This window comes from Acomys russatus, chromosome 7 (genome assembly GCF_903995435.1).
Source record: "Acomys russatus chromosome 7, mAcoRus1.1, whole genome shotgun sequence".
Classification (NCBI taxonomy): Eukaryota; Metazoa; Chordata; class Mammalia; order Rodentia; family Muridae; genus Acomys; species Acomys russatus.
The window spans coordinates 56,804,689-56,826,714 of NC_067143.1; the positions used below are offsets into that span (position 1 = coordinate 56,804,689).

A 22,026-nucleotide genomic window follows, 5' to 3' on the forward strand; every position below is an offset into this window, starting at 1 on the left:
TCATCCTTTGGAGTGAAAGTGTACATCGAGTTATAAAGCAAGCAAACCGTGGAGCCGAGACTGACCCGGCCAAGACTCAACTGAAGTGAGTCTTAACTACTGTGGCCATTTCGTGGTTCCAAGATGTGTGTGCATGGGTAGGGCTGAGGAATCTCTTCCCTTACCTGCTCTGGTTACTACCCCCATCTTTTCCCAGACCCTCAGAATTAGAACCCTAGCCTGCCCCCTCCCTACTCAGCCAGTCTCTCCCGGGAAATCATTACATCCGAGGTCCTGATCACGGGTCGAGGGAAAAGCTGCAGAGGCCAAAGCTAGGCTCGTGAGCATCCAGAGCCAGTTCTACTCCAGATGTCCTGGTGTGCTTCCTCCCTTTGGGCCTCCTAAGGTACTGTGCCAGGTATCCACAGTACTATGCCAGGTGAATTCTGGTTGCCCTGACAGAATAGAGCCAGAGGCTGGATACAAACTGCAGTTTATTAAGGCTCCAGAGTGAGAATTGGCACTTGTTCTGGGCAGGGGCAGGGGTGTCAGAGGAACCCAAAGAAGTTGGGTCCAAACAGGTTGGAGGGACCTCCCCCATCCCCCTACCCCCCAATAAATAAAGTCTCAGCTCCATCGCAGGGTGCTGGTGCAGGGCAGGAAGTCTTGGCTGAAGAGAACCCGAGGCTGTTGCCTCATCCTTATTTCTCCCCACACTGGATCTGGCCACAGGTCAGTGACCAACAGGCGCTCTGTGGTCCTAGTGCTGAGGAGACTTGGTAAAATGTGGGACCTGTCCCAACTATAAGAGTTTGGGGTTTGGAGAGCTGGGGACTGGTGGTGGCCTCCCCATGGCCAGTCATGGTCCGAGGCTGCCCGGGGCAGGCTGAGAATGGGGCCTGCTTTGGGGACACTGGACGTGTCCCAAGTCGGGGCCCAGTTATGGGCCACAGCTAGATGCGCAACTCTGTGTCATCAGGCGGCTCCAGGCCAGACTCTGTGCTGAGTGCTGAAGCTGAGGGGCCCTGGGCTACCCCAAATGGTGAGACAACGGGGGAGCGAGCAGCCAAAGGGGACAGTGAGGGTGAGAAGCTGGGGGACATGGCAGCTGAGGACAGGGAACCTTCATGGCTGATGGGGGAACGGTGGGAGGCTGGTGGGAAGATGGCCCGGGCTGCTGCTGTGCTTGCAGGCTTCGGGGGAACAGATTTGGCTCCTGGGTGGGCCACAGCAGTGATGAGGGGTGGCGGGTCGATACGGGGAGCAGGAGGACACGGCCGAGCTTCATCCTTGAGCCGAGCAATCTCTGTGAAGACACTGGCCAGAGGCTGGAACTGAGGGCACCAGCTCAGCAGGTAGTCCCAGTTATAGCTGCCACGGAGCTCTTCCTCACCAGCCACGATGGCCGTCAGTGCACCAGCTACACATGGCTTCCCATCTGCTGGGAAGCCATAGTCCCCAGTGGGTGCAGGGCTCAGGCCACAGCCCCCCAGGAAGGCTGTAGCGGTAGCCGGAGGCCCCTCCTCTCGGTACAGAGTGGCTCCCGCACCTGGCAGCAGCAACCCTGCCTTTCGGCCTTTATACCAGGTGTCAGGGGCAGGAGGCTCACAGGATGTGTCGCTCAATCCATCTGCATCCTGTTGGATGCCTGAGTCAGGGCCTCGGGCAGCCAGGGAGGAGGCCACACTGGCCACGCGGGGAAACTCGTTGATCATGCGGATCTCGTCATCCTCGGCAGCCTCTGCTGAGCCTCGGCCGCTTGAATGCGAAGGGTCCAGGGAGCCACCGCGAGGGTAGGGTCCTCCAGCGCCTGGCCCACCGTAGCTGGGGAGAGTCTGATGATACAAGTGTTCAGAGGGCGGTGGACTTGGGGGTTCCCGGCTCAGCTTCTGTAAAGAGCTACTGGCTATGGGTGCCGCTTGTGACATTGGGCCAGGGGCTGCTTCAGCCTTGCGGTTCCGTGCCCGAACGAGACCCAGGACCAGAGCTGCCAGGGCAAGCACCACCACAACTCCCAAAGAGGCTGCCACAGCCCCTACCAATAGCAAGTTGAGGTCAGGTGCCAGGCCTAGAGCAGTATGGGTAATATCCACAGTCACAGGCACTGTGGCACTCCGGGATCCAGGCAAAGGCCCTTTTGCTATTACCTCCAGCCTTAACTCCCGGGGCGCTTCACGTCGGGTCCGGCCCCCACCCCCAGAGGTGGTTGTTCCACTTCCTGGTGCCCGGCTGTCCACTCGAAGGTACAAAGCCCCTGTCGTCTGGTTGATGCCAAAATAGGGGGAAGAGGTAGCCAGCGAATAGAGCACCAGGCCATCGGCACCACCATCCTCATCTGTGGCCTGCACGTGACCCAGGCTGTGGCCACGCTGGGCCCCTTCTGGCACTTGGAAATGGAAAGATGGAGCCAGGAATACAGGATCGTATTCATCTTCTCCAGTAACCAGCACGGACACCGTGACGGAGGCTGAGAGATTCCCGGCATCGGCAGCACCCACGAGCAGACGGAAGCTTCCTGTGTGTTCATAGTCAAAAGGAACCCGTGCCCGCAGCTCCCCTGTGGAGCTGTTCAGTGAAAACGCCTCACGACCCTCAGGCCCTGGCACTGCCTCCAGCAGGCTGTATCGGAGTCTACCGAAAGTGCCCGCATCCCCATCAATTGCATGCAGCGTGGTCACAAGAGTGCCTGGAGGCTGGTTCTCGGCGAGGCTGGTGCTGAGCAGCTTCAATGGGAAGGCTGGGCCATGGTCATTCACATCCTGGACCTCCACTGTCACTGGTACCAAAGCAAAATGTGCTCCTGCGGGGTCAGTTGCCTGCACCACAAGCTGGTGTCGAGCCTGGGTTTCGCAGTCCAGAGGGCGGGCCAGTCGCAGAGCACCTGAGCCCTCATCCAGCTCAAAGAGCCCCAGAGGGTCTCCTGAGCTGAGGGTGAAATGCACAAGGCCATGAGATCCAGGGTCAGCATCGGAGGCCTCCACGTGCAACAGCTCGGCTCCAACAGGCATGTCTTCAGGTACTGTCACACGGTAGGAGGCCCGGGTAAAGACAGGCGGGTTGTCATTGACATCGAGTACTGTGACAGTCACTGGCACAGCTGAGCTGCGGGGTGGTTGTCCCCGATCAGCTGCAGCTACGGTTAGATTGTACTGTGTCAGGCTTTCAAAGTCCAGAGGCTCAAGCAACACCAGGCAGCCCAATGCCTGGGGACCTGGTCCAACACCATCGCTCGCCTCAGCCAGCCGGGGTTCCAGCTGGAAGACTCGGCCTCGGTTGCCACTGATGATGCTGTAGTCCACTGTGGCATGGGTGCGGCTTCCATCAGCGTCTGTGGCCTCCAGGGTGAGCAGGGTGGAACCAGGGGGCAGATCTTCAGACACGGCAACACGGTAGTGGGCCAGCGTGAAGCTCGGGGCGTGGTCATTCTGGTCCTTCAGCTGCACATGCACCGTGGCCCGTGCTGTCCTGCCTGGGGCCCCGTGGTCTCGTGCCTCCAGTACCACGTCCACCACTCCAGGCCCCTTGTGGCCTAAGGCCACGGCTCCTACTGCTGTGAACAGAGTTCCTGAGATGGGAGGGGAAGAGAAAGAAACAAACATTTGGTGATGCCAGTGTGTCAAAAAGAGCAACTCTCTGGGGCTGGGGGGTGGGGGTGGGGGTGGGCAGGTTTAGGCTGTGGCTTTGGGAGCCAGACTTGTAGGAATGGCTTATGTGCTGGGACAGTGCATAGTGTCTTCAGGGGGGACTTTTATTAAAGATGAAGGGGAGTGGATGTCCTCCCTGGATCAGAGACCCAGGAATCGAGATATGACAAAGTAACCAATTGCCAAATATAACCCCATAGAGTCAGTGACAAAGGGACCGGATTCTGGGGCAGACATACCATTGTTGGGGTCAACACTGAAGCCCTCAGCAGGGGAAGCCAGATGGTAAGAGATGTGACCATTGGCACCTGAGTCTCTGTCAGTGGCAGAGACGGAGAGAATGGCACTGCCAGGCGCGGTGTGCTCCAGCATCATTACCTGAGGAGTAACAGGATTTATTTGTGGCAAGCTTCCCCGCTATCCTACTGTCCCCCTTAGCCTATGAGCTGGAGCTCGGACCCATGAACTATACTTGGCGTCCAACTTAGAGGCATACTCCTTAGCATAGGAATTAGCATCCCTTCTCACCACAGGATGCAGAACTCGGATGCAGGTCACAGGACCTGAAAAGCCACCCTAAAATGGGACACTCCCCACCCATTCCCAGATCAACGCCAACATCCAGCCCAGTCTACCCATTTCTACCTCTGTTCTGTTACTCCAACAGAAAGAGCCCCAGACCCAGGTACGGGGACATCCATAGAGAGTTGGTACCTGGTAGAGGCTCTGTGAGAAGGTAGGTGAGTTGTCATTGACATCTTCCACAAGCACTGTGAGGTTGGCACGGCCCTCATGAGGCCCATCATGTGCCAGCAGCTGTAAGTGGTAGTGGTTACATTGCTCAAAGTCCAGGGGTCCAGTGAGGGAGACACGTCCTCCATAGCGGCCAATACTGAAGGGATCCTGAGGCCCAGAGGGGCTCAGCACATACCATAGCACTGGTCCTGAGTCCACATCATTCCCAGTTACCTGTGCGATCTCCGAGCCCAATAGTGCATCTGCAGAACACAGGGAAAGTTGGCTGTAGGATTCTCCACACCACAGGAGCCCTTCGTACCTCCTTTTTTCACTCAGCCCTCACCTTCTGACACTCGGAGCTCCCAGGGCTGGGGGATGGTGGGACGATTGTCATTAGTATCGATGACCATCACTGTCAGGGTAGCTGAGCCCACCAGGGCTGGGCTTCCTCTGTCTGTGGCCATCAGTACCAGCCTAGACACAGAGCATAGTCAGGGAGCAGGGCCTAGAGATGGGAGTGAAACCTGGGAAGGGCAAAGCTTGGCTTTGGAGGAACTCTAGGTGTGGCCTAAGGAGTGAGAGAAATGCAAGACAGGGCTTGAATCCAGACAGACGCAAGGCGGGGTCTTGGACCCACTGGTGCCAGGTCTCTCTCACCGTGTTTCAGCCCAGATCTCCCGGTCCAGGATGGCTGTGGTAGTGATAGTGCCTGTGGCTGGGTCTACATGGAACAAGCCCCGCGCTGGCTGGGATGCAGCTAGACTATAGGAGATCTGTCCTCCAGAGCCTTGATCCAGGTCATCTGCTTCCACCTGGTGAGCACAGGAGAGTGCTGGCACCGGCTTGACCACCAACAGGTCTGACCAGCCCCTGCACCCTCATCTTCCCATCACACCCCACACCTGCAGCAGGGGCCCCTCCAAGGGTCGGGACTCCGGCAGGAAAGCCACATAGTGAGGCCGCAGGAAACGGGGAGCATTGTCATTGGCATCTTGAAGGGTCAGGGTCAGCACCGAGAAAGCAAAGGCTCCTCCACTCTCCGCCTGTAGCACCAGCCGTAGCCGGGGGCTTGTCTCAAAGTCAAGCCCCTCTGCTGAGCGAACGGTGATGGCTCCTGTGGGGGACAGGCTGCATCAGCGACAGCTCCTTTCCTTGCTCTGGAGCTGAGGGCAACTCTTCCTCCCACCGAAAACTCCTCTGGCCCGAGAACCCACTCCCTTGGGAGCCTTTTCCCTTACAAGACTGTTCCTGTTCCTTACCTGTGTTAGGCTGAATGGAGAATATCCCTCTCTCATTCCCACTGAGAATGCTATAGGTGATTGGTCCATTTGAGCCCCCTGAATGGACAGCCTTTGGGGAGGTAACTGGAGTCCCTGTGGGGAAGACAGGAGAGGAAATGTGGTATTGCCTGGACTATAGTCATTACATTGTCAATGGCTAACCTCAGTTCCTATAGGGATTCAAATCTGGGACATATAACCAGAGACCCACCTGGGGGTGCATTTTCACGGAGCACAGCCTCATTACTAGCTCTGGGAAAGCGGGGTCCACGCTCAGACTCTCCCTGTATTCCAACAATGACCACACCAGTGGCAGAGCGAGCTGGCCGGCCAAGGTCAGTAGCCACAATGAAGAGGACACGATCCCGAGGTCCCAGGGCTACAGGGGAGCGAGCCACACGGATCTCACCAGTGTAAGAGTCCACAGTGGTGCCAGGTGGTGGCGTGCCTGCCAGCCGGTATAGGATGGAGGCGTTGGCACCGGCATCACGATCTTCAGCTCGAAGTGTGGCCAGAGCCAGGGTTGGCTTACTGAGGCTAGGACCTGGGCGGGGTAGGCGGAGGCGCAGAGGACTAGTGGGGAAAGTAGGTGCGTGATCATTGACGTCACGGACTGTGACGGTGATTGGTACTGTGGTGCTCAGAGGTCCCGCGGCTGCACCATCCACTGCATTCACAGAAAAGGCGTAACTGGCACAGTGTTCTCGGTCCAAGGCTGTTGCTGTGCGCAGCTCCCCAGAGGTAGGCTCCAGCAGGAAGGCTCCGGCTGTGCCTGCGCCCAAGTAGTACATCACGCGGCCATTGTCCCCGTCATCCGGGTCATGAGCCTGCAGTTGCAGCAGAAGGGTCCCTGCAGGTGCATCCTCAGGTACCTCCACAGAATAAGCAGGCACGGGAAAGGCCGGGGCATGGTCATTGGCATCCAGCACCGTCACCGTCACAAGCAAGGTGGCACTGAGGGCTGGCTGACCTCCATCCCTGGCCTCTATCTGCAGCTGGAACGCTGGCTCTATCTCCCGGTCTAGCGGCCTCACGGTGCCAAACTCCCCGGAAGCAAGATCTAGGGCAAAGGCTCCTGTAGGGTCCCCATCTGCAGAGAATATGCACACACAGACATATGCATGTCAGCCCATGGGTGGAGGTGACATGCAGGGAATAGCAGGGAACAAGCAGTAGAAGGGAGCTGGGGCAAAGGCAAAGAAACACAAAGATAAAGAGGAAGAAGAAACACCAAGGGCAAACAAGGACACTACAAAAGACCACAGAGTGTGGTCTTGGGGCCCCTGAGTCCCCCGAAACCCTTTAAATATATATAAAAATCAAAGTATTTTCCTAAGACATTACGTAGTGTTTTCATTCTCATCTCACAGATGCAAAGTGAGGTTTTTGGATGTTGTACGACATCGTCACTTGGTTGATGGAACATGTATTTGTAAACCGTTTCCCCAGAATATTCTAGGTAGGAAAAAAAAAATGGGAGTGTTTTCAGAGATTCAGTTTGTGCTGGCTACCCTCAGTTACATTTAAGATGACTACACCCTCAATACTGTCCAACAGTTTGTCTGAGATGCAATATCCTTGTTTGTTCTTCCATGATGTTTAAATTTTTTTTTTGGTAAGTTTTAATAGGAAACACAGCAAATGCTGATTTTTTTTTAAGGTGCTACATAAGAACCCTTCAGGGTTCTCAAAACTTAAGAGTGTATCTGGGTTAATGATGTAATACCAGCAGCTACTGTGCAGCCTGATACTGGAAAATCATGAGTTCAAGACCAGCCTGAGCAAGATAGTTGAGACCCTATAACATACACACAAATCTTTAAGAGTCTCTGAAGCCAAAAAAGTTTGAGAGCAACTGACTCTGTGTGGGGGAGATAAATAAGAAAGGGACTAGGAGGATAAGAAAATAGGTGTGGGGGGGGGGTGGGGTGGTGCACGCCTTTAATTCCAGCACTCAGGAGGCAGAGGCAGGTGGATCTCTGTGAGTTGAAGCCAGCCTGGTCTACAAAAAGAGTCCATGACAGCCAGGGCTCTGTGTAACAGAGAAACCCTGTCTTGAAAAACAACAACAAAAATAAAAAATAAAGAGCTGGAAGAGGTACTTTAAGTACGCTGATATGTAGGACAAACACAAGAAGTGAAACGAGACACAGAAACATTGGCAGAAACTGACAAGAGCCAAGAAGCACCATGAACTGGGCAAGAAGGTGCTGGCCTTGCGGCACTGGCTGCCTCTCACCCAAGATGCGGTACTGTAGCTGTCCATTGAGTCCTCCGTCTGGATCAGAGGCCCGCAGGGTGGTAAGGGTTTGGGGGTCCTGGCCTTCAGGCACTTCCAGAGAGAGGTGGGTGTTCCCGAAAGTTGGAGTATGGTCATTCTCATCCTCCACAGTCACTCGCACTATGACATGAGTTAACAGGGGTGGCGAGCCCCTGTCGCGGGCGTATACTGTGGAGAAACAGAATCAGCAAGATCTACCCTACCCTGTGCCATGGAGAAACCCTACCATGTGGTTCACACATGCTTGCCAGGTATAAAACAGAAAATGTGTATCTCGCGGCATACCCCGGGGCACACACATGGGCACACATAACATGTATGCCAGAAAACCGCTCTTTTCCTTGCCACCTCCCATGCTGATGTGGCAGAAAAGACAATAAAGTAGGTATCAAAGCCGGGAGTCCGCTCTCAGCCCTGCCGCTTCCTGTTAGTTTGAGCAAGCCTCTTAACCTTTCAGCTAATATTAATATGCTCCTCTGCTAAGTGGCTGCAGTTTAACCCAGAGGCGTAGAGGGACTGCGGTGACAGCATGCACTGAAGAACTAGTGGTGACAAGGCAGAAGTGAGTTCTTTCTGACACCCTGACGCTCTCAAAATGTAACCCTAGCTATGTTGTATACAACACCTCTAGCTTTTGGAGATCCTGTCAGGATACCTGTCAAATTGATCTCCTCCTGCTCCTCCCGATCCAGGGCCCTCAGAGTGGTGAGAACTCCAGTGTTTGGGTCCAGAGAGAAGCTCTCGCCAGAGACACCCCCATAAGTCACTTGCCCATTGGCCCCTGAGGAGAGGCAGAATGGAGGACGATCAGAGGGTAAGTATATATATTTTTTTCATTCTCTCGCCTCCATCCCTCTCACAATTCACCTCCAACTCCACCCCTCCCATAATTCATCCCCACAGGTCTTACCAAGGTCAGGGTCAGTTGCCTTCAGAGTGAGCAGAGATGTACCAGGAGGACTGTTCTCACGAAGGAGGACACTGTACTCCTGCTGAGGGAAAGTGGGTGCCTCATCGTTGACGTCAACAACACTGACGGTCAAGAGCTGAGTGGATGAGCGTGGCGGGGAGCCGTGGTCCGAGGCCACCACTGTCAGTACATGCTCAGCTCGCTGTTCACGGTCCAGAGGCCGCACCACGGACAGCGCTCCTAGGCAGCAGCAAGGTGGTTGGAAGACAACTTCAGCATTCCTAGCACTTCAGCAACCTCCACGCCTCCCGTTCCCGGCCCAAACCTTACCAGTGGTCGCGTGTAGCCGGAAGTGACCGTCCCCTCCAGCCGCAAGGCGATAGGACACTCGAGCAGCCTCCCCCAGGTCTGGATCCCGAGCTACCACGTGCAGCGCCGCGGGCCCGGGAGGCTGATCCTCTGGGAGGCGCACCCGTGACGGGGAGGCGAAGACAGGGGCGTTGTCATTTTCATCCGTGACAAAGACGCGTGCCGAAACGCGAGCTGCCCGGCGGCGGCTGGCATTGGCTGGACGGTCGGTAGCTTCCACGAGGAGCAACAGCGCGGGCGTGGTCTCCCGATCCAGGCCACGAGGAGCGCTGAGGGCCCCGGTGCGCGCATCCAAGCGCAGGGCAGGCACCGGAGGCTCCTGCCTCAGCAGGCGGTATCGTACGTCGCTATTGGGACCCGGGCCATCCGCGTCCGATGCACGGAAAGTGTACAGCGTGGCGCCGGGTTCGGGGTTCTCAGGTAGCGCCAGTGCCAGGGGGTCGCGCGCGAAGGCGGGCGCGTGCTCGTTCTCGTCCTGCACGCGCACCTGCACTCTGAGCAGCCGCGCGCCTGCGCCTCCCGGTCCCTCTGCGCGCACTGTGAGCGCGCGCCAGGCGGGTCCTCCCTCGAAGTCCAAGGGACGGGCCAAGTACAGGCGACCTGAGGCCGAGTCCAGAGCGAAGGTGCCCTCCGGGTCGGCACCACCCACCAGAGTGTAGGTGAGTGCTCCCACACTAGCTGGCTCCTGCGGGGCCACCGAACCCAACAGGGATCCAGGTCGAAGGCCCTCAGCTGCTGTCACCGTTAGGACTACAGGCACTGTTGCCGCCAAGTCGGGTTCTGTGAGCTCTGGTGACTCCACCTTGCGAGTTGAGGGAAGCACCTATTGCGTACCAGAGCGGGAAAACTGAATCAGAAGGATCCCTGTAAAAGTGCGTCTGTGCTGGCTTCTTGGGTAGTTAGGGAAGGGTGGTCAGAGTAGACTGACAAAGAGAGTCCAAGAATCTGGATCTACAGGAAGGGATCCAGAGGGCCAGACCAGGGGACTTTAGGAAAGGCAGCCATACCTGCACGAGCAGTTGGAGGCTGGCACTCCGAGGTGGGCTGCCCTGGTCGTGAGCGCTCAGAGTTAGCACATAGTGAGGCCGCTCTGCTCTAATCAGGGATGCTGCAGTATGCAGCTCCCCCGTGTGAGGATGCAGAGAGAAGAGCTCAGAGCCAGGACCTGGCGACAAGCAGAGGAAGGATGAGGCTTTGGCAGCTGGAGCAAGACATGCCGTGAGATCACTCCCAGGTTCCCTCCTCCCTGCCCCCATACCAGTTAGGGTGTACAGGATGGTCCCATTCTCCCCCTCATCCGGATCTTTGGCCTGCAGAGTTGTTACCAGTGTTCCTGGGGGCACGCGGTCTGGTACCTGTGGGAAAACAACTCACCTACAGTTGTCTCCTTCTAGTGCTTTAAATAACCCCAAATTGGCTTTCATTCACCTATATAGGTACAATTCGTTTTTGTTTTTGTTTTTGTTTTTTTTTTTTAGTTTTATTTTTTGTCTTTTACCTGTTCTGGGAGGTACTTATACAGCTTAAATGGGGAGATACCTCCCCATCTCTCTTCTACTTTTTCAGAACATGGTCCTGGTGCTTCACATACCTGTATAGGGAGGCCCCCACCAGCAGCCCCTGATGCCTGCAGGAAGGTGGGACTGTTGTCATTGAGGTCCAGCACGGCGACATGCACAGTGCCTGTGGCACTGCGAGGCGGGCTGCCCGCGTCCTGCACTTGCACCAGGAGCTGGAAGCTGCTCTGCTGCTCTCGGTCTAGGGTCTGGAGGGTAGTCACTTCTCCTGGAAGTGAAGATGGAGACTGTGATGGGATGTTTAAGGATGCAGAGCCCAGGGCACTACAGAGAAGCCGTGGCTGGGAAGTGTGGGCAAGTACCAGGGCTAAACTCCAAGCTGAATCCTGTATAGCCAAGATCTGGGCTGGGGATCCTGTCTGGGTATTTGCCAGTCTGGAGATGAGGCTGTGAGGTCTCAGTGCTTACCAGTCTGGGGGTGGATGCGGAAGGCCTTGCTGTCCTCTGACAGCTGTCGAAGGCTGTAGGTCAGGCGCCCGTTAGGTCCTGAGTCTCTGTCAGTGGCTAAGACTCGGCCTACACTGGTCCCTGGGGGTTGATTCTCCGCTACAGCCAGGAAGGTGGGCTCTTCGGACAAGCGGGGACTGTGGTCATTTTGGTTGAGGATGAAGACCCTCACAGTGGCCGTGCCTGTCTGCTGCCCCAGCTCAGCTTTGGAACCAGATACAGCCATCACCTTCAGTGTGTATAACTCCTGGGACTCTCGGTCTAGTGCTGCCCGTACCCACAACCACCCACTCTGCGGCTCCAAGCCAAAGGGGTTACTGGCTCCATCTGCTGCAAGATGATAAGTGACGGGGCTCCCATCTGGTGCCTGGGCCTGTACTTGCAAGATCTGAGTTCCAGTGGTAGTGCCTGAGGGCAAGTCCACACGGTAGGTAGGGCTGTCAAATCGTGGTGCCAGTCCATGGACTCCCAAGTCTTGTATCACCACACGAAGTCTAAAGTGGCTGATGCGCGGCGGGGAGCCTCCATCCCGGGCCTCCACCTCCAACTCATGGGCCGGCCCCCCTGGAGGCCCCAGAGGTCCCATAAGCCGGACGTGGCCTGTAGTAGGGTCCACAGTGAATGAGCCATCACCTCCAGCAAGTAGACTAAAGGTGACTCGGCTGTTAGCACCCGAGTCAGGGTCTAGAGCACGCAGTGTATAGATGGGTGTCCCCGGAGCAGTGTTTGGCGGCAGCAGTACAGTGTCTTCAGGTGCGGGGAAGGCAGGAGGGTTGTCATTCACGTCGTCCAGCAGCACCCGGACCCGAGCCACCGCAAAAGCCGGGGGGGTTCCACTGCCTGCTCGTACTTCTAGCTCTAAGACAGGTCCCAGAATCTCCCGGTCCAGTGGGCGAAGTGTTTTTAATAACCCTGAGGATGAATCTAGGGAGAAGAGCCCATGGGGGTCCCCACCTGACAGGGTGAGGGTCACAGGCCCTAAGCGACCTAGAGAGAAAGAGAGTAACATTAATTAGGAAAGAGGTAGGAATTATCTATTGATCCCAAGAAGGGCAGTTCCCACATTTGTGCTTCACGGAGTAAGGGGCAGATGTTGGCAGGGAAATTGGTTGGCATTAGGATATGCCACAGTGGTTTTGTTTTTTGTATTAGAGTTCCCCGTGGTGCGCTGCCCTAGGGTCACCCTGGGATGGAAGACTGTCCTGGGATATCTGATACCTGGTGGGTTGTGTGCCTGGACTATGCCCACACTGGTGCCTGGTGCCACATCCTCTGACACTGAAAAAACATACTGTCGTTGCTCAAATATAGGCGGTGTGGGGGTGCCAGGCACAATGCTGATGTTGACTCGGGCAATGGGTTCTGCTTGCAGGCCACCTCCATCCTGAGCCCCGATCTCCAGCTGCACCACAGAATTAGCCCGTCTGGCCAAGGGCCAGGCTACTGTCAACAGCCCTGGAGAAGGAAGAGAGGCAAAAGTAGATGGGCCAAAGAATAGCGGGGAAAGCCCTGGAAAGAAGAGGCAATATGTCATTTAGGCAGGTGGGGAAAAGGGGCCGCGAGCAGGCCCTTGTGATGGGAGGCTCCTCACCTGAGTGTGTATCCAATGCAAAGAGTGGGGGACTATTGCCAGCCAGGATGTGGTAGGAGAGTCGCCCATGGGGTCCCTGGTCAGGGTCATGGGCATGCACCCTCAGCACAGCTGTGCCTGGTGTGCTCTGAGCGCTCAGGCTGGCAGCGTACTCCCGCGGATAGAACTGTGGTGGGTTGTCGTTCTCGTCAGCCACAAACACCTTCACATACACCATGGACTTGAGGCCTCCCTGGTGGGACATGCAGCCATCAGTCAGTAGGCCTTGTCTAGCCGTGGTGAGAACTCTACCCCAATCTCCCTGGCCAAGGATGGGGTTTACTTACCCCATCCACAGCTGTCACCGTGAAGTCAAAACTTGAAGGTCCCTGGTCACGGTCCAGGGTCCGGGCGGTACACACATCACCACTGTGGGCATCAATGCGGAATGGGGGAGACCCAGAAGCTCCAAGGCCAGCACCCAAGGAATAGGACAGGAGGCCAAATGGACCACTGTCAGCGTCTGTGGCTGTTACCTGGGGAGAGGCTGGGGTAAGTGATGCCCCCTCTTGCTGGTCAGAAAGGCCATAGCTAAACGGAGATTATAAAGCACTACTGGTGCCCAAGGACCCTGGATGGTGGACACACAGAGGACTAGAACACAGACCAAAACCCAACTCCAGGCCAGATCCCACCGCTTAGGTTCTATGGAGGCTCTGGTTACAATTGTCTTTTTGTTAAATGGGAGCTAAGACCCTGCCAAGGCTGAACCTTGGAAACCGCTCTTTACTGTGGCGGTGGGCCCAGATATCCCAGGAGACAGCCTTTCTTCTGCATGAATCCCTGTGGGCAGCAGCACAGCTGCAGCCATCAGTGTGTAGCCTTGTTTGAGGTGTGTCTGAAGGCACGTTAATATAGAGGGCTGATTCACGAACAGTGCCTTCACAGACACGACCCAGGAAAGGCGCAGCCGTGGTATACTCAGACACCATAATTCATGTTGCACCAAAGCTTACCTAATGCGTGCATTTTCTTCTAAAAGGCTCGTCACACCCTTCTATTGCTCTAGGTAGTTCTACTTGGGGACTGTTTTAAACTACAAGATTACTTTAAAAAAAAAAAAGCGCAAACATGCAACAAAAAGTGTCACCAAAACAGAACTCAGAAGGTTCACTTGATCACACGATGAGAGCCAAGTCACCTGTCTCAACCCCAAGCTGGGAGCCTGAGTACTAGGCGACTCATCTCGGCATGCATCTGGGGTTACAAACACATTTCACAGAGAGCAGTGGATCTGCATATAGCGAGGCCTAAGTACAAAGGAGAGCACCAAGGGCAGCAACCTCTAATTCCAGAGGGTCACTGGAGACCACTAGTCTCATCAGATCTCTTACTGCACCTCAAGCAGAGAAGCCGTTGATGAGCAACTAAGATTGATATTTTTTAAGTCTAATCCCGTGCGCAGTTTTGTTTCGAGATGGGAATCTCACTGTGCAGCTCAGGCTAGCCTTAAACTCGTGATCCTCCTGCCACACCCACCTATGTGCTAGGATTACAAGTGTGCCACTAATCCATCCCAGCTTACACGTCTAATCTTCACTGAGAGTGTTCATTACACCATTGGATCTGATCACTATGGCATCTACTCTGTGATCCCTGGATGCGGCTCATGCACTTGAGCCGAGGACAGGTCCAGGTAAAAGGTGCACGCTCTGTGCGTATTTGTGCACCGAGTGACTAGGCGTCCAGTCACCCTGCTTTGCAACAAAACTTTCCTTCACGCTAAGTTTTACACATTGGGTGCACACTAGGCCGTCCAGAGTGGGTTAGCGGGTGGCTGACTGCTGCAGGCTGTGACAAAGTGCTCTTTGTGGGTAGAGAGACCTCGGGGTCATGATACGCTGCAGAAGGAAGCTGCCGAGTTCCCCTTCTCAGCCAGAAAATGTGCTCAGAAAGAAAGCTGGCCAAGGATTTCTGATTGTTACCCAGGCCCTTGACAGAAATGATCTGTGCCATTGTTTATCCTCCCGAGAGGCATTAAGACCCTGCCATGGCTGAACCCTGGAAACAGCTCCTGCTCCAGCTCTTAATGGTGGCTGTGGGCCCGGATATCCCAGGAGACAGACTTGCCCCTTGCATCTATCCCCATAGGCAGCAGCACAGTTGCAGCTGCCTTCAGGAGCTGTGAGACACCTCTGCCCTCTGACTCTGTCACAGGAAGAAAGCAATAAACAGCAGTCAAGGGAAGTTGTCAGGAAATGACCCACCCCCCAAAAAGGCACAGGGCCCATTGACTGGAAATGACCAAGGCAGAAGCGAATTTCCTGACCCCCTGCTCAGAGGTTTCTTTGCAAATGTGGACTACTTTCAGCAGGTTCTCAGCTCTGTCTCCCATGCTGCCTCGGTGGTGCTGCTGTTAGAAGGCTCATTGCTTCTCCTCTTACCTGCACTTGACCTGTGGCTCTCATCGGAAGCACTATTTCAAGGATAAAAGAAAGAGTCCTTTCTAAGAACTCTGACATTCCTACCAGACTCCAAACATACTGCATCTTCCCATTCTGTGTGCACCCCTGTTCTGATTTCTCGCTGCTATACTAATCTGCTTCTCCTCCTGGCTCACCCTCACCACAGGCACTTCTCCGCTACTGCACTCTGGCTGCTTTTATTCATCCTGTTCCCTGGACTCTTTCCTTGGCTTTTTTTTTTTTCATTCTACAGACCTCTTTCACTTTCCCAGCCTCAGGAACCATCTCTAATAAGCTTTAAGCTTAGGGGACCATTCCCCTAGGCTGGAAACTTGTACATCCAGATGTCTGTTCAAGATCTCCACCTGGATGTCCCACGGTGACCTTAAATCTAAACTGTCCAACACTAAACCCATGATCCTTTCAAACTTGCTGGTTCTTCCATCTGCTCACTCAAGCCAGAGGTTAGTTCTTTCCTTTCCCTTGCCTGGTATATCAATCAGCCAGGGATCCAATAAGCCATCATTATTGCCCTATATTGATGTGAGTGTGTCTCTCCATCTGAGCCAGCTTTCCTTTGGCCTACTCTTTTTTTTTTTTTTTTGGTCTTGTTTTGCTTTTTTCGAGACAGGGTTTCCTCTATGTTGCCTTGAATATCCTGGACTCACTTTGTAGACAAGGCTGGCCTCGAACTCATGAAGATCCACCTGCCTCTGCCTCCCGAATGCTGGGATTACAGTCGTTCTAATTCTCTTCTCACAGGTGTCTGACTTGTCCAACCCATAGCCTATATTAAGGGTTCTCAACCTTGATACTTCTGACATTTTAGGCCAGATTACTTAAACACACACACACACACACACACACACACACACACACACACACACACACACACACACAACTCTGGAGGCTACTGTGTGTGTGATTAAATCATAGTTAATAGCATCCTGGGCCTCTACCCATTGGATCCTGAGAGCGTCTCATCACTTATAACAATACAAATGTCTAATTATTGCTGAATGTCTCCTCTGGAAGGCAGAACTGCTCCCAGCTGTAAGCCACTAGCCTATACTGACAACCAGTTGGGAGACATATTTGATAATTTTATTCCTGTACTAAAAAAAAAAAAAAAAAAAGCTTCAGGGCTGGAGTGATAGCTCTGCAGTTAAGAGCACTTGGCTGTTCTTCTGGAGGACCCAGGTTCAATTCCCAGCATCCACATGGCAGCTCACAACTGTCTGTAATTCCAGTTCCAGTGCATCCAACACCCTCACACAGACACACATGCAGGGAAAACACCAATGCACACAAAATAAAAAGGAAACAAGTAAAAAAGCTTCAGTGTTTTACATAGGAGAAGAAAACCCCCTGGCTTGGTATGGGCTCCACATTCGCTGTCCTCGGGCACCGTCGCCCCTTGGCTTGGTATGGGCTCCACATTCGCTGGCCTCGGGCACAGTCGCGCCTTCTCATCTCATATCTCAGCCTCCAGCAGCGCTGCTTGGAGCCCCTTCAACAAGCCAGGCTCTCACTTCTCTGTGTCACCTAGCCTGGGACCTCTCGCCTGTGTGGTCACCCCAGAAACTCCCTCTTATTCTTTAGGTCTCAACTCAGAAGCCCTTGTGGTTTGGGAAAAGTTTCACCCTGCTTATTACCCCATCATGGAAACTTTCTTATTACAGTAAGCTGTTTCTTTGCTAATTAGGGTTTATTCGATTTGGGTTTATTCATTACTACATCCTGTATCCCTAGTACGGTGACTGGCATATGCGGTGGATGTTTAATAAGTGTACATTGGATAAATCAAATGTTTAAGACTTTGTAGCAGTTATGAACTCCCCGTGGTCATTTTTATCTTTCCTTCATTGTTTCTAACAGCAGAAACTACAGGAAACCACCTGGAGAGCTGCTCTTGAGCTTCAGGAACTAGCGGGGAGAGGAGAAGTTTGGAAGCAATAATCCTCTGGTCCTGGCCAAGAGAGTCCACACATGTGAGAGTGGGTGGTGGGAGCCAGACAGCAGCAGGCAGGCAAGTATCCAGAATCTGGCCAGAAGGCAAGACGTCAGCCAGACCCAGGCACTAGCCTAGAAGTCTTGGCCAGCAGGCAGCCTCTGAGAAGATACTCAGGGGTTGGCCATACAGCAAGCCGGTCTCTTAAGAGACCTCCCTACCCTCAGTCTTCTCTCTCACAGCTATACTTCATGGTGTTGCCAAAGCCATCTTTCCAAAAGACAGGTTTACCTTCCTTTGATTTCTAAGCCTGCGATCTAGCCCATTAACTATTTTGTCTTCTCTCCCAGCAACTCTTTTTCATCTCATAACTGAGACCAACCCGAACAATGTAGTCTTAACATTTATTAAGCTCACATAGCTTAATAAAGCTGCTTATTCAACAGCTTTTTGTAGGCCCGGTGTCTCTGTCCACCTATCATAAAGTATTCATTTAGCAGAGTGTCATTAGTTCTCCCGGGCCCCTCCTCTGGGCCTCTGAAGTGCTTTGTGTGCTGCACTCTATAGCGTTAGTTATTGCTGGACTTCCCTAGCGAGGCTGGGTCCTGCCTGAGAACGGGAATATCTCTTTTCCCTGTTCTCTCCTCTGAGCACATTGCTGGGCGTACAGAGGCCAGAAATGGTTTATCCCTCACACACTTGACCCACCTATCCCTCACACACTGATCCATCATCTATCTCTCGCACACTGATCATCTATCCCTCACACACTGATTCATCATCTATCCCTTTCACGCTGATCCATCTATCCCTCACTCTTACAGCCAGTTAGCTACTTTAAAACAAAAAGCAAACAAATCATCTGATCATGCTCTTTCTCGCTCCTTTGTTTTCCAAGTAAAGTCCTAACACATGGTGGCCAAAGATTCCTGCAATATGGCCTCAGACTTAGGTTCGTGTTCCCCCATCTCTTTCTTCTTCCCCTGAGAGGTCCTCTGCATACTAGGATCTTATTAGATTGTTCTTATTATCTCTCATCCTTGTCCTCGAATCCCTGTGTCCCATCAAGGCTCCTGTCCAAGGGAATGGATGGAGGTTTCCTGCAGCAGAGGCTAACACTGGACTAAGCATAGAAGGCTGCCTCCATGAATGCCGGCCTGTCCTTTATGAAACAGAAACCATGTGGGTATACAGAAACTCCATCTCTGCAGCTTAGAGACTTTGAAGAGTGTTTCTTTTGTTCCCTGACACTTCATGACACTTCTCGTCCATGTCCCATCTCAGTTTCCTCAACTGCCAAGATTACCGGTCTGAGCTCTTGCACCCTACCGCCCTCTTCTCACTACATATCTGCACAGACGCTGGAGCTCACGGAACAGGACCAAACCCTGTGGCTTAAGTCCCCGTCAACGCCTGCAAAGATAGGCTCCTGCTCTGGTGTCCTCTGTGGCCCTCAGACCTACTTTTGCCCACAATGCTGTCCGCAGGGCCTACCCACCTGCAGGAAACAGGTTCCGGGCTGGGTACCTTCAGGCAGTGAAGCGTTGTAGAAAGTCCTCTGGAACTGGGGCTCGTTGTCATTCACGTCCTGTAAGGCCACACTCACGGTGGCAGAGGACACTAAAGGAGGCAGGCCGCCATCCGTGGCCACCACAATAAGCTGTGGCTGAGGTTCTAGCTCATAGTCCAGCGTGGCAGCCGTGGTGATGATGCCTGAGGTGGGATCAATGGAAAACCAGTGCGTGTGAGTCCCAGGAGCCAGACTGTAGGTGACCTGACCATTGGTGCCTTGGTCTGGATCCCGGGCAGTCACCCGTACCACGAAGCTGCCAGGCAACGCGACTTCAGGCAGAGGCTCAGGCCGGTAGAGCTGGCGGTCGAAAACAGGCGCGTTGTCATTGACATCAGTGACGTGCAGCACAAAGGCAGCTTCGGCCCGAAGTGGGGGCGAGCCTGAGTCCGTGGCTGTGACCCGCAAGTTATAAACGTCCCTCTCCTCCCGATCCAGCCTCCGAGCCACACACACCAGATAGATGACACTGTCCTGGGTGCTCAGGGCAAAGTGGCCCTCTCCACCCTCCAGGGACACATTGACGTGGGCGAAGTCACCATCATCCGGATCCGACACAGAAATCCGAGCAACAAGCTGTCCAGGTGGGGCAGCCTCAGACACTCGTGGGGAGCCATCAGCACTCAGGAAGATGACAGTCATGGAGGGCTGATTGTCATTGGCATCCCGCACATGCACTGTCACAAAAGCCGAACCCAGCTCTGGGTGAGCCCCACCATCCCGTGCCTGCACCACCAGCTCATGAACTCGCCTTTGTTCAAAGTCCAGTGGGCGCTCCAGCCTCAGAAGCCCCGTCTGTGCATCAATGGAGAAGGGCCCATCGCCTTCGCTCTGTCTCCTGTTGATCTCATAAGTCACAGCCCCGTTGGCACCAGCATCGGCATCAGATGCAAACACTTGCAAGACAGGACTGCCAGGGGCCAGACTCTCAGATACCACAGCGTGGTATCGGCTCTGATTGAAAGCTGGGGCATGGTCATTGATATCCAGCAGTGTCACATCCAGCAGGGCCTGGGCTCTCCGTGGGGGTGAGCCACCATCGTAGGCCTCCACCTGCAACATGTAGTGTGAGCGGTTCTCTCGGTCCAGCTCCCCAGCAACTACCAGCTCAGGCACTGGAGCTCCATTAGGACCAGGACGCATCTCCAGGTGGAAGGTCTCTCCAGCCCCGTCACCAGATAGTGCATAGCCTTGGGTTCCTAGGCGGCCAGCATCTGCATCACGAGCGGGCTCCAGTGGGTAGTGTGTACCACGAGCTGTATGTTCAGGTATCTGCAGGGCAGCCCGAGCCTGAGGGAAAGCCGGTGCATGGTCGTTGATATCAGCCACCCTCACTGTAACTTCCACGGTGGCACCATCAGGAGTGACCGCAGTGAAACGGTAACGGTCTCTCCGCTCACGGTCCAGGACACGAGCTGTACGGACCACCCCGCTGTGTTCATCAATGGCGAGGTCTGTGCCTACGCCGCTGCCTTCCTGGGCAGAGATAAAGTACATGGGAGGAGGTGCAGTGCCTGGCGGAAGCCCCGCGCTGATGTCTCCAATCAGCGTGCCGGCTGGTTGTTCCTCATCTATCTGTAGGTCCAGGCTCCCAGCCTGACCCCAGGTTCCTGGCACTCTAGTCCCCAACAGTACCAGCAGTGGTAGCAGGAGAGTCCTGAGGCTCTTCATGGCTGGGCAGGAGAGCGCAACACCCAGCCCCTTCTGCATGGCAGGGCAGTCCAGCGGAAGCCCCAGCTCCAGACCAGGCTTCCAGCCCAGCTTGATTTCAGGCTTTGGATCAGATCCAACTTGGGCTCTAGCTGCAGTTCAGGCTCCCTGACCTAAGAGAAAAGCAGAGGGGAAGGGTCATTATAGGGGAAGGATTAAGAGGCCAGAGAGACTAGGAACCAGACCACACCAAATCCCAGACGTGCTCCAGAACAGCAGGGGCTCGAGCCGCAGCAGCTCAGCCATTTCTGTACCTCCCTGGGAATCTGTGCTTTGGGACTTCCCAGAGTCTCCTCCAGTCTGTGCCCTGGCAAACCCCAAACTCCATCACTAAGCAGATTATTCCAGCTCCTGTGTTTCAGGATTGGATGCCTAACAAACTTTCTTTTTTCTATTTCTAAACTTAAAACGACTGACTTTTTCTACCCTCTTTTTTATTTTGAACCCAAGACAAATACCCCTTTTCTAGCCTCAATAACTACGTATGTGGTAACTCTGTTCGACTTTGCCAATCCTTTCCTCTCTGCTAGAGCTCCTACCAGTATTTAAACATCCAGTGTTCTGTAGCCCTGCTTCACTCTCTAGTCTACAGAAGAGGAGAGCTCCTGGTTTCATGGAGCTTAACTGAAAGCTGAACAGTTAGTTACAAACACGACAGGGTTATGAGGAAGTCTTGGAAGCAGGAGAGGATGTAAGCAGCTTAGCATAGTCACCGGCAGCTGTTCTGAGGAAGTAACATTCATGTCCAAGAGTCAAACAGTAGGTGCTATCGACACAACGGTGGCCAGGGATGAGGGATATGAGAAGACAATTCTGGAAGAGTGAGCAGAATTTGGAAGGGCTTAGAATCCACACGAGAAGAAGATCTGAAAACGTCCCTGGGTGGGGGTGGGTGGGTGGGTGGGTGAGCAGGAGGTGGGGCATAGTTAGGAAGCACCGCCTGTAAGGTGTAATGTTCCTGCAGAGAGTATATATACATACAGCACAGCGAGGATTCTGACGTTAGCCCAAGTGCAAAAGGAACACTGACACATTTCAACAACCGCCACAACATGGCTTACAGACAGAACACGCACAGGCTGATAGGACAGAGGAGGGGTTTGGCGCGGCACTGTTTCCACACTGATCTGTCTGAGAGTCCGCAATAAAAATGGGCAACGATGGGTGAGTGTGCGGCAGGGGACCAGGGTACAACGAGCAGGGCATGACTCCTGGAAGGCAGGGGATGAGGGGATGGGGATTGTAAGGATGGCGGGCAAATTCTGGCACAAACGACCAGCTGGGCAAACTGTCCTTAGGTGTCAGACACTGAGAAATAAAACCAGGCAGGGGAGATGCCTCTGAAAATGAGGGTTTCAAACATGGCCAAAGTTCAAGCCCTTTGGTGACTGGCAAGAGTCCAATCGGTGGTTGATGGGAGGCAGCTGCAGTGGGGAAGGGGGACAGTCACTGTTCCCTGTCCCTGTAAGGTTGTTCCACTCGCCCTCTGTGTCACTTCCCACCTCCCTTCCTCCCTGCAGAGGTTTCCCGCTCTG

General features: G+C 54.2%; 1 protein-coding gene across 1 annotated transcript in view; it reads right to left on the reverse strand.

Annotated features, from left to right (window-relative positions):
- Positions 1-406: 406 nt before the first annotated feature.
- The window catches only part of Dchs1 (dachsous cadherin-related 1), a 34,466-nt gene continuing 12,846 nt past the window's right edge, over positions 407-22,026 (reverse strand). Inside the window, exons 2-21 of the mRNA XM_051149154.1 lie at positions 18,710-20,604; positions 13,143-13,331; positions 12,817-13,048; positions 12,444-12,680; positions 11,187-12,212; positions 10,793-10,986; positions 10,460-10,556; positions 10,209-10,366; positions 9,163-10,024; positions 8,833-9,072; positions 8,578-8,703; positions 7,881-8,090; positions 5,853-6,731; positions 5,621-5,734; positions 5,264-5,475; positions 5,019-5,173; positions 4,705-4,835; positions 4,338-4,621; positions 3,863-4,001; positions 407-3,544 (exon numbers count right to left, since the gene is read on the reverse strand). Of these exons, the coding sequence (XP_051005111.1) occupies positions 933-3,544; positions 3,863-4,001; positions 4,338-4,621; positions 4,705-4,835; positions 5,019-5,173; positions 5,264-5,475; positions 5,621-5,734; positions 5,853-6,731; positions 7,881-8,090; positions 8,578-8,703; positions 8,833-9,072; positions 9,163-10,024; positions 10,209-10,366; positions 10,460-10,556; positions 10,793-10,986; positions 11,187-12,212; positions 12,444-12,680; positions 12,817-13,048; positions 13,143-13,331; positions 18,710-20,491 (9,879 nt within the window). The 5' untranslated portion in view covers positions 20,492-20,604 and the 3' untranslated portion in view covers positions 407-932. The remainder of the gene's footprint in view (positions 3,545-3,862; positions 4,002-4,337; positions 4,622-4,704; positions 4,836-5,018; positions 5,174-5,263; positions 5,476-5,620; positions 5,735-5,852; positions 6,732-7,880; positions 8,091-8,577; positions 8,704-8,832; positions 9,073-9,162; positions 10,025-10,208; positions 10,367-10,459; positions 10,557-10,792; positions 10,987-11,186; positions 12,213-12,443; positions 12,681-12,816; positions 13,049-13,142; positions 13,332-18,709; positions 20,605-22,026) is intronic.